Genomic DNA, 12,448 nt, shown 5'->3' with positions numbered 1-12,448 from the left:
TGACGCATTTTTAACAGTGTGCTCGCAGTGTATCATAAAAAAATATATAAACAGCAAAGCACGGTCCTTCCGTGTATATAACTGCTCATATAAAAGGGCAGGCGATAAAGAAACAAGCTTGTATGCATGCGGGTGCTGGACTCGTAGAGATTGGGTGTCTTATAATACATTTTTCATTGAGGAACTCATTCCGTAACTGGCAATATATTTGTCCTCGGCGTAAGATGCATCTCACAACATACTCATTAGTATGCCCTAAGTGGAAAATACGAGCATAATCAAATACACACTTGATTTATGGTGTGTGTGTCCCTGATTACGTTTTTTTTTTTAAAGAGGTAAATGTCAACAAAAAAGAATCCTGCCACCGATAGCGCTGGGAGATGTCTTCTGGCTTACTGGGCTATGGGGGATTGTATGGAGTGCTGTGCTCTGTGCTGTGCATCCACTAGATATGTCTAGCGCAGTAGACTGCATGTTATGTATGTTGGGGGGGGTGGGTACTGTCGCCTGCAGTGTATTACATATGTATTACACTTTTATGTCACCCATATTGTGCTGGAAGCCCTGCTACATGTCTATAATATTACAGCTGGTCATACGGTCAAAAACGTGGTCATGTGACCAGCCGGTGACCCTCACACACATACAGTACCAGTCAAAAGTTTGGACACACCTACTCATTCCAGGGTTTTTCTTTATTTGTACTTTTTTCTACATTGTAGAATAATAGTGAAGACATAAAACTATGAAATAACACATATGGAATCATGTAGTAACCAACATAGTGTTAAATCAAAATATATTTTATATTTAAGATTCTTCAAAGTAGTAACCCTTTGCACGCTCTTTATTATGAGGTAGTCACCTGGAATGCATTTCAATTAATAGGTGTGCCTTTTTAAACGTTAATTTAATGCATTTGAACCAATCAGTTGTGACAAGGTAGGGGTGGTATACAGAAGATATCCCTATTTGGTATTGGAATAAGCAAAGAGAAACGACAGTCCATCATGACTTTAAGACATGAAGGACAGCCAATCCGGAAAATGTAAGAACTTTGAAAGTTTCTTTAAGTGCAGTCGCAAAAAAGCATCAAGCGCAATGATGAAACTGGCTCTCATGAGGACCGCCACAGGAAAGGAAGACCCAGAGTTACCTCTGCTGCAGAGGATAAGTTCATTAGAGTTAACTGCACCTCAGATTACAGCCCAAATAAATGGTTCAGAGTTCAAGTAACAGACACATCTCAACATCAACTGTTCAGAGGAGACTGCGTGAATCAAGCCTTCATGGTCTGAATTCGCACACACGCACTCACACACGCTCGCACGCACGCACACTCAAATTCCTTATATTAAGCAAACCAGACAGCACAATTTTCTTGTTTTTTACGTTTACAGATAGCCAGGGGCACACTCCAACACTCAGACGCCATTTACAAATAAAGCATTTGTGTTTAGTGAGTCCGCAAGATCAGAGGCAGTGGAGATGACATGGGATGTTCTCTTGATAAGTGTGTGAATTGGACCCTTTTCCCGTACTGCTAAGCATTCAAAATGTAACGAGTGCTTTTGGGTGTCAGGGAAAATGTAGGGAGTAAAAATAACATCATTCTCTTTAGGATTATAGTGAAGTAAAAGTAGTCCAAAATATATATAGTAAAGTAGAGATCAGTGCTATACCATGGATAGCCATATCATATTTAGCTTAAGTTGACTGGACTCAATTGTTTTTGGTATCTTTTAGTTGCCACTGTATTCAACTAACCATTAGCAGAGGTGATTTGATTCTGTTGAAATTTAGAAGTTGAAATGGTGCTGGAATAGTGGAGGCAGCTCCTGTTTCCTTTTCGACTTGCGGAAACTCTCCATTGTTCTAAGTCAATGGTTGTTTAAAAGGTCCAAAAATGTCAGAAACATTAACTGCTTGACCATGCTGTAGGTCATGTAGCTGTTTGTTACAGGTTAAATACTTTGTGGACTTCACCGGACAGAAGTTGCTCTCTGGTTTTGTGATGAAACAAAGGTGTGGTTGAATTTATTCTACCACTGTGTCTTCTTATTGTCTCTGCCTTTAGGCCTATATATCACGGTGTCAAAGCATATGAACTAACAGGTTCAAAAGCAAACAATGTAATTATCACAACACATACAGTAAGTTGTAATATGGCTCTTTTTTCATGGCTTAGCTTCCCTAGTTATTTTTGCCCACGCACCACTACTGCTCAGTGATACACATTTCAAGATACTATCCATTATGGTCTTCAGAAAATATAGCCTAATGCATTGTGCGTATTGACCTGACCTTGTCTCTCTGTGCATATGCAGGTACACCCTTTGTTGATGCGCGAGCGGCGCTCCGAGTTGCACAGGAACAAGCTGCTGCGGAGGACAGTCAGCGTTCCTGTTGAGGGGAGGCACCATCCAGAGATGGGTGAGTAGGCTATGGGCCCTTCTATCTCTCTGAATTCTTTCTGATAGAAATACAGTCAATAGAATGGGCTTGGAGCCTCTGACCATAAAGCACAAATGTAATGTTGTACTTCCTGCTTTTACTTCCTGCTTTACTCTTATGGGGACCCTCGCAATGGTTGCCAGTCCACCCATTAAGGCATCATTGACTTGAATGCGGAGGCCCGTTCTACTCCTTCTAGTTCTGTGTTTCTGACTCTACCTGTCATGGGCTGCTCTTACCTTTCTCTGCCTCTCTACTTCTTATATTTTGTGATTCTGTCTTTCTTACTGACTCTCTGACTCGTTGTCTCTGCCTCATTGCCTTACTCCACCTCTCTCACTCTGCCGCATGTACAATGTCTCAGCATTGATACACTCCCATCGTCCACGAGGGCAACTCTCCCCACAACAGTCTTGTGGAGATACTGCAATAGGCCACTCACTCCGTATTTGACATGAACCTGTCCAGGTCTGATACAGCACTACTCTCCTATAACGGCACAGGCTACACAGGCCTACTGACTCCAGAAGAGTGATGCTCATCACACTCTAAGCATGTCTATGGTATAGCATATGTTATCCAACAGCCTTCCATTGAGAACCATCTGCAGTGAGAGCCCATCCACCCTCAGGAGAAGCCCATACTGAATGAGATGGATGCACCCCCGGCGGCCAATGCCCCCCAGGCAGCCCATTAATGAGCTGATTAACAGAAAGCTGTCATGCTGTCATCAGAATTCCACATTTACAGAGTCACTGTCAAGGGAACTGCTTGTGACACAGTGACCCATTTCAGAAAGACTGTGACCTACTGCATAACTTGGAACTGAAATAAATGAGTGAGATCATCATTGGGATAATCCCAGAGTGAGAGTAGATTGGATACAAGCAAGTGAGTAGATTGGATGCAAGCAAGTGAGTAGATTGGATACAAGAAAGTGAGTAGATCGGATACAAGTGGATTGGATAGGATAGTGAAAATCTATGTATAAAAAAATCTTTGAAAATCCATTTTGACTAGACTTCAAAAAAGAAAAATAGGACACATAGGCATGAAATCAAAATGCCAGGCTAAACTGTCCAATGATATGCAAGATGGAGATAGAGTATCGTTTGCTATGGGGGATGAGGTCCAATAGACCTTCCGATGTTGTCCTCTACTCACTTAAGTGCTTCATTCCAGGGACACATACAGTACAAGTCATAGATTACTCTTGTGTTACAAAAAAACAAGGTTGAATTTGTATGCATCAAATGTGTTTATGTACTGTCTCTATACTTCAAATGAATTTTCATGTATCATCGTTTTGATAAATGAAGACACTTGACAACAATCCCAGCTGGGTCCTGATGTAATGACCATCTCTGATGAAGACATTTGGCTCTGCATCTATTATTAGGGACGCATAGGACATTTCAATACGCTCTTTGGATTGGATACGGAAAGTTACTCAGACGCAATTAGTCTACTTCCCCATCCACTTCCTTGTATTGCACGGAAATGGTTAAAGTTGGAGCAATCAACATGCAATTAAGGCATTCATCTTGGTAGATAATTGCAGTGTGCTGTAAATGTTTTATGCAAATATCTATTGTAATTAGAACTTCAACCTAAACCCTATCCACAGAACTTCTGCCTGCAGCCACACAGACCAAACAAAATGTTTGCTCTGTGCGGAGCTGTCCAAGGTACTGAATGAAACAGCTCCCATCGGTGGTGGATTTTAGCCCATGTTGGGCCCTCTGTCCATGGTGTTGAAACACCCTATGTACCCTGGACACATTTAGGTACATATAAGGTACAGTAGTTACAATAAGGAGACAAAGGCCTCCCGAGGGGCGCATCAATCTAAGGCACTGTATCGCAGTGCTGAGGAGCCACTACAGCCTGGGGTTCAAGCAGCACAGCTTGGCGCGTCATGTTTTGAAGGATGCATGTCTTGACCTTCGCCTTTCCCGAGCCCGTTGGGGAGTTGCAGTGATGAGACAAGATCGTAACTATCAATTGGGGTGAAGAAATGGATAAAAAAATAATTTTATGAAGAAAAAAAAAATGAATAGGGAGACAGATTGTGTGGGGCAGTAGTACAAATAGTGGAGTACCAATAGTGGAGTATAGGGAATCTTGCTTGAATAGCAGTTGCTGCATTATGGTGGAGGTACTGTATCTATACCAAGTTGAATTGTTGCAATTGCAGTAGCATGCATAATGAAAACTATAAACACTATAGAGTAAAAAGTGGTAGTATGTTGTGTACAGCTGTAAAATGTTACATGCCGCGTTTCTGAGTCATTCAGCCATAAAGGGAAGTTATTGAAACTGTGTAGCTGGAGTTGTTTCTGTACTGTAGCATGTTTGTGGGTTGTTTGTGTGTTTGTTTTACTGGCAGGGTAAGTTCCATTTGTGTTGACTTGTCATTTCGAGCAGCTCAAAGAGCAGGTCTGACCACAAAACCCCTGTTTACCATATCAGATGTTAACCAAGTTAAACTCAGGCTGTTTCAAGCAGACCACTATAGTCCCTGAGCCCAAGGAAGCAAAGGTAACCTGCCTAAATGATTACCGCCCCGTAGCACTCACGTCGGTAGCCATGAAGTGCTTTGAAATGCTGATCATAGCTCACAAAAAACACCATTATCCCGGATACCCTAGACACAATCCAATTTGCATACCGCTCCAACAGATCCACTCCACACTGCCCTTTCCCACCTGGACAAAAATAACACCTGGAGCGGGTCGAGAGTTTTAAGTTCCTTGGTGTCCACATCACCAACGAACTATCATGGTCCAAACACACCAAGACAGTCGTGAAGAGGGCACGACAAAACCTTTTCCCCCTCAGGAGACTGAAAATATTTGGCTTGGGTCCCCAGATCCTCAAAAAGCTGCACCGTCGAGAGCATCCCGACTGGTTGCATCACCGCCTGGTATGGCAACTGCCCGGCATCTGACTGTAAGGCGATACCGAGGGTAGTGCGAACAGCCCAGTACATCACTGGGGCCAAGCTTCCTGCCATCCAGGACCTATATAATAGGCGGTGTCAGAGGAAATCCCATAAAATTGTCAGAGACTCCAGTCACCCAAGTCATAGACGGTTTTCTCTTCTACTGCACGGCAAGCAGTACCGAGGCACCAAGTCTAGGACCAAAAGGCTCCTTAACAGCGTCTACCCCCAAGCCATAAAACTGCTGAACAATTATTCAAATGGCCACCCAGACTATTTACATTGACATATTATCTATGCATAGTCACTTCACCCCTACCTACATGTACAAATTACCTCAACTAACCTGTACCCCCACACACTGACTTGGTACCGGCACCCCCTGTATATAGCCTCATTATTGTTATTTTATTGTGTTACTTTTTTTCATTTTTACTTTAGTTTGTTTGGTAAATGTTTTCTTATCTCTTCTTGAACTGCACTGTTGGTTAAGGGCTTGTAAGTAAGCATTTCACGGTAAAGTCTACACTTGTTGTATGCGGCGCGGCGCATGTGACAAATCAAGTTTGATTTGATTTGATAGAGCAAGGTCAGTGAAGGGACTTGATTATGTAATTAGTGAGAGAAACAATCCTTTTAAATCTTTATTGGCACTGAAGTGCACGCTCCTGATCCTATTGGGTCTCTTGCAATAGCGTTCAATAACATTCAAAGAGGTGCATTCTGGGCTAATAGAAGAAAAATATATTTTTTTCTCTCTCTTATTAACCTCATCAAAATTGGATGTGATTAAATGTGTTACATTTTGAAATTGACTTTCACCACGGCTGCTCAGTCATTGAGAGGAATCCATGTTATCTGAATGAATTAACCTCAGGCTAAATCACAACCATAATGTAGCTAGCTAACTGCTTATCTGATTGATAGCCTTTGGCTGAATGGAAATTCAATGTAAAAACATAACGTGTTGTTCGTATTTTCCTCCATTATAAACTTGTGTTCTCCATCTTCTGGGACAACATTGTCATTTTGATATTTTATTTATAGGAGTTGTTCCACATCCCATCTTAAAGGTACAACACTAGCGTGTATAACTGAACTAATTTCTCCTCCAATAACTTTAAGGAAATGAATCATAAATAACAGTATAAATTATGGATTTTCCCCAGCCTTTTAACTCATTAAAACAACATGCAATGTCTTTGAGGTTCCACCAGGGACAAAAAAAACTGTCAGGGTAAGAGTGGAACCCAGAAGTGGTTCATGTTTGCAGCATACTCCAGCAACCACCGATAATCTATACACATCAGTACCTTCCATTTTTTAAATGTTACCTTCATTTAACTAGACAAGTCAGTTGAGAACTAATTTGAATTTACAATGACAGTTAACTGCCTTGTTCAGGGACAGAACAACAGATTTTTACCTTGTCAGCTCAGGGATTTGATCTAGCAACCTTTCGGTTACTGGCTCAATGCTCTAACCACTAGGCTACCTGCCACCCCAAATGCATGTGCGTAGTTTGTATTCTCTAGCATTATATATTAGATTAGTGAGTATGTTACTCAGGTTTCTCTTTGTTTTGAGCAATTCAGCCCCTGTTGACCCCAAATTTCTACAGCAACATTACGCAATACGATCCCATTAGCCAACCCCAATTATGCTATTCTCTGTTTGCTACCCCATGGGAATACCAAAGGACACTTCAATATGTTTTAATTGCAGCAGGAAGCATACATAGTACTGTAGCAGTATCAACAACAGTATTGTTTGTTTTAGTGAGACTATTAGTACTATATAAAGTTAACAGTGCAGGATGACAGGTAGCCTGTGAGTCTGTCACTGAGGGAACTGTAAATGCACCCCCAAAGCTGCCGCTTGTCTTTGGAGAGATTTGCTGAGTCATCTTGCTGTCTTAATGTTGGAACTCCGAATGAATACAAATGGAGCGCTACTGTAGCTTTGTTTAGCGGTTCGTGGACATGAGCAGGGGAACACTCACTGGGGAAAGGGAGAGAGAGAGAGAGAGAGAGAGAGAGAGAGAGAGATGATTAATGGAATTGTGTGCTCACTCAGCTAGAATCAATACTGTTTTCTGGCAACATTTTACATCGCTGTTCCCACACTTCTTCGAAATGACGTATAGCTACTTCATGTGGAACAACTAATCAAATTATTTTTCACTTAAAGGGAAGATTGTAGAATTATTCTTCCAACTAAAGGTCCCAATACGGCATGCTGTATCACTTTACATTTGTATTTTGGGAGAAATGTATATTTTAACCGAATTTGGCCGAAGTCAGGTCGGAAAGGTGTTCGGAAATGTGACATGAAGAGGAGCACTACAGGAGTAGGACTGAAACCACATAAAAGAGTGGAGACTCATATCATACAGAGTCCTATTATTGTTTACAAATATATATTTTGGAACTCTGAATAAAGACAATTTATCATCTGACCATATCATGTGATTTTTTTACTCTGTATCAGCTCATTAAAAAAAGAAACACTAATACAGCTCGCATTCTTTTAGCATAGCCCCCATTCCACCCCTGGCTTGCCTATACTAGCTAACCACTAGCAGCCTTGAAGCACATCACTTATTAGCAGTTCAGCACATCAGCAATTCTCGTACTGTTACAAAACCAAGATCAACCTTTACCATCATAGTAGACATTGAACATCTATAACCGAACTGGCTAAAACTCTGTTGTTGGCCGATTGTAGCTACAGCTAATGCCATGCTAACCTGAGTGCTACTACTAGCAGCAGTAAACCCAGGTATAATGGCTAAAACAAACATTGACTACCATGATATCCTGCAAAAAAAAGACGAGGCAGAGCCGTAATGTTTTGTTGGTGTAGGAGTTTTTAATAAATGTAATTCAAATAGCAAAATATGTGTATAGTTAGTTTTTAATCAACTTTTGCATAAATAACTTTTGCATAAGATGGAATATCATCAATCTACATTGTTAGATTTGTGGAAATATATTGTGCAACCTTCCCTTTAATATGCGTAACAACCAGCAGTGTAGAGAGTGCTACACAGTAAATATGTATTCCTTGGGGCTGTATATTATTGAAAAATTAGGCAAATGTGATTTAAAGATAACGTTTTTATAATCAACATCTTAGCTACAATACATTTTTCAAGACGGGTCTTTTAGAATCCTCTACGTAATTGAAATGTTGACAAAAAAAATAGTCCCCCTTTAATGACTGATTACTGATCAATGTATCAATTACTAGGTACCAGAAATGACATGTTAAGAAATGGAGGGAAGCACCATTGTAAATACCATGCATCAACTGGAAAATAGCTTTTTATACAGAGCAGCTATGTAAATATCGACATTATGTAACATCAAGTGCTCACATATCCTGTGATATATCCTGAGGATGAAATAGAGCAATAACAATAATAACAGCAGTAGCAGCACAGCTCCTGGTTTGACTGGCAGATGTCCATGGGTCTCTTGTGTAGGCTGGTTTCTCTTCCTCAGCCCTGAGTGTGTTAGTCAGCTTTCATACATTGGTTGGCTGTAGTCTTAAAAGACCTCATCTCTCTGCACTGAGACTACAGTCAGGGATTTACTGCCACTTTCTTCAACTTCAATTAGACTCGGTCTCAAATAGCCACCTGTCCCTTTAAATAGCTGGGCATCTGCACGCAATATACGACCTGTTTCAAATAAACACCGGGTCTAAATGAATTGTTTACGAGGTTACCATGGACACAGCTCTGATTTTCCCACAGTCATCTGCATTACATGTTTAAATGTTTTATTATATCATCTTTGCTATCCATGGCAACACCTAAAAGAAAACACATCAAATTCAAGCTAACAGTGATCAAATTCGCAGAGCAAAATTCAGGCGAGGCAACAGCCAGGCATTTTGGAATTGATCCAAAAAGAGTGAGAAAATGGCTGTCAAAAAAGTTGAACTTCAACGTTTGTCTGAGGTGGATCAGAAGAGGGCGAGACTACAAGGTGGGGATAGAACAAAATGTTTGCGAGGAGCTGGAGGTGGATAGACACCAGGTTCAAATGGAAATCTGTCTCTTATAAGCGGCGGTTGTGTTCAGTGATTTAAGCAAATAAACACCTGGGCTATTCATTGAAGTTTTGCCTTAAGTTTCTTTGATAGTTTCCTTCACCAAAGCCTGCTCTCCCCGAGGCCCAGAGGCAAAGAAGATGCCAACTTGGTAGTAGTCATCTTCTTTTTGCTGAGCATGTGAATTGGGAGTCTTTGGGCGGTGCAGTGTGCCTTTCGGTTTCACTTAGGAACCACTGGTGTAGATGAGAGTAGCCATTGACACACAAACAACCATGCAAACACAAATACACACCAACACACACACACAAACACACCAGTGGCGTACTGTAGGCAGAAATCCGTTGATGGCAGGGCCAGCAAAGATGTAGGCAGAGGTGGGAAAAGTACTCAATTGTCATACTTGAGTAAAAGTGAAAGTAACCCAGTAAAATAATCCTTGAGTGAAAGTCTAAAAGTAATCGTTTTTAAATGTAGATAAGTACAATGGTGGAAAAAATACTCAATTGTCATACTTGAGTAAAAGTACAAAGTAAAAATAAATGCTATAAATCAAATTCCTTATATTTAGCAAACCAGACGGCACAATTTCCTTCTTTATTACATTTTTTTGACAGCTAGGGCCAACTACAACACTCAGACATAAGGAAGCATGTATGTTTAGTGAGTCCACCAGATTAGAGGCAGTAGGGATGACCAGGGACGTTCTCTTGATAAGTGTGTGAATTTGACCTTTTTCCTGTACTGCTAAGCATTCAAATTGTAACTAGTACGTTTTGGTGTCCAGGAAAATATATGGAGTAAAAAGTACATCATTTTATTTTGGAATGTAATGAAGTAAAAGTAGTCAAAAAATATAAATAGTAAAGTATAATAATAGAGTTAACCTAATTCACCCTTCATTTATGTTTGATTTGGTTTAAACCGTTTATGTTCTGGTTCAATTTGACCCGTACAGTAAGCACAGTAAGTACATCAAGAACATAAATATATAAGTTTAACCTCCCAAAATGTTTTCCAGTAGCTTAGAAAGCAGCTTGTTTCAAGGACAAACCCTTTAAAAGTTATACAGTGCCTTTGGAAAGTACACAGTGGCCTCCATCATTCTTAAATGGAAGAAGTTTGGAACCACCAAGACTCTTCTTAGAGCTGTGCGCCTGGCCAAACTGATCAATCTTGGGAGAAGGGCCTTGGTCAGGGAGGTGACCAAGAACCCAATGGTCAATCTGACAGAGCTCTGGAGTTAATCTGTGGAGATGGGAGAACATTCCAGAGGACAACCATCTCTGCAGCACTCCACCAATCAGGACTTTATGGTAGAGTGGCCAGACGGAAGCCACTCCTCAGTAAAAGGAACATGACAGCCCGTTTGGAGTTTGCCAAGAGGCACCTAAAGATTCTGAGACCATGAGAAACCAGATTCTCTGGTCTGATGAAACCAAGATTGAACTCTTTGCCTGAATGTCAAGCGTCACATCTGGAGGAAACCTGGCAACATCCCTACGGTGAAGCATGGTGGGGACAACATCATGCTGTGGGGATGTTTTTCAGCGTAAGGGACTGGGAGACTAGTCACGATCGAGGCAAAGATGAACGGAGCAAAGTCCAGAGAGATCCTTGATGAAAGCCTGCTCCAGAGCGCTTAGGACCTCTTGACAACACAGGAGTGGCTTCGGGGACTAATCTCTGAATGTCCTTGAGTGGCCCAACCAGAGCCCGGACTTGAACCCAATCCAATATCTTTAGAGAGACCTGAAAATAGCTGAAAGAGCTTGAGAGGATCTGCAGAGAAGAATGGGAGAAACTCCCCAAATACAGGTGTGCCAAGCTTGTAGTGTCATACCCAAGAAGACTCAAGATGGTAATCACTGCCAAAGGTGCTGCAACAAAGTACTGAGTTAAGTCTGAATACTTATGTGAATGTGATATGTTTAAAAAAAAATGTTAATACATTTGCTAAAATGTCTAAAAACCTGTTTTTGCTTTGTCATTATTGGGTATTGTGTAGATTGATGAGGGAAAAAAACAACAATTTAATACATTTTAGAATAAGGCTGTAACCTAACAAAATGTGGAAAAGGTCAAGGGGTCTGAATACTTTCCAAGGCCTGGGCAATTCCAGTCCTCAGAGGCCGTCCCTACTAAACACAGCTGATTTAAACTAATTGCATTTTTAACTGAAGATCATGATTAGTTGATTATTGGAATCAGGTGTGTTAGCTGGAGCTGGGGAAAAAGTGTGACACCAATCAGGCCCCCATGGACTGGAGTTGCCCAGGCCTGGTATAGACCAAGGTCAAGGTCAAATTGCGTGGGTCAAATTGCGGGTCAAATTGACCTAGAACATCCTGGATGTCACTATTCCGGTAGCGGGTCTAAATTAATTGTAAAACATGTAATTATGGGTCCTACCGAGTGGCGAAGCGGTCTAAGGTACTGCATCACAGTGCTAGAAGTGTTACTACAGACCCGGGTTCATTTCCGGGCTGTGCAACAACCGACCGTGGCTCGGGTTAGGGGAGGGTTTGGCCGGTGGGTCTTTACTTGGCTCATTGTGCTCTAGCGACTCCTTGTGGCAGGCTGGGTGCCTGCGGGCTGACCCCTGGTCACCAGTTGAACAGTGTTTCCTCTGACACATTGGTGTGGCTGGCTTCCGGGTTACGCTGGCGGGTGTTAAGGAGCGTGGGTAGGCGAGTCATGTTTCGGAGGACGCATGACTCCACCTTCGCCTCTCCTGAGCCCATTGGGGAGTTGCAGCGATGAGACAAGATTGAAAACGGGGGTAAAATACAAACAAACAAAAAAGTATAATTTTGTGTTTTACAAGTTTGAGACCCATACTTAGGAAAGTAGATGAACAGTCATGGTGGAAGAATTGCATTAATTCGTATTTTTGTGATTTTCAAACTCTAAGTGAAGTGTTAAATTGACAATAGTCTGGTGGGTGAGAATATTATCAATTGTTAAATTGTATATGAAGAATCTGAT

At 41.3% G+C, this 12,448-nt stretch overlaps 1 protein-coding gene across 8 annotated transcripts in view; it reads left to right on the top strand.

Moving 5' to 3' along the window:
• Positions 1–12,448, top strand: part of LOC110515208 (ras/Rap GTPase-activating protein SynGAP) — a 115,342-nt gene that overhangs the window by 25,245 nt on the left and 77,649 nt on the right. For all 8 annotated transcript variants that reach the window (XR_005042057.1, XM_036973041.1, XM_036973040.1 and 5 more), the window contains exon 3: positions 2,331–2,436. Coding sequence is in view for 7 of the 8 variants with exons in the window: in XM_036973041.1 (XP_036828936.1) it covers positions 2,331–2,436 (106 nt within the window). In the remaining variant the exon portion in view is untranslated. The remainder of the gene's footprint in view (positions 1–2,330; positions 2,437–12,448) is intronic.

This window comes from Oncorhynchus mykiss, chromosome 3 (assembly GCF_013265735.2).
Source record: "Oncorhynchus mykiss isolate Arlee chromosome 3, USDA_OmykA_1.1, whole genome shotgun sequence".
In the NCBI taxonomy this organism is placed as follows: domain Eukaryota; kingdom Metazoa; phylum Chordata; class Actinopteri; order Salmoniformes; family Salmonidae; genus Oncorhynchus; species Oncorhynchus mykiss.
The sequence above is the reverse complement of the archived record's forward strand: the minus strand, read 5'-3'. Positions and strand labels throughout refer to the sequence as shown.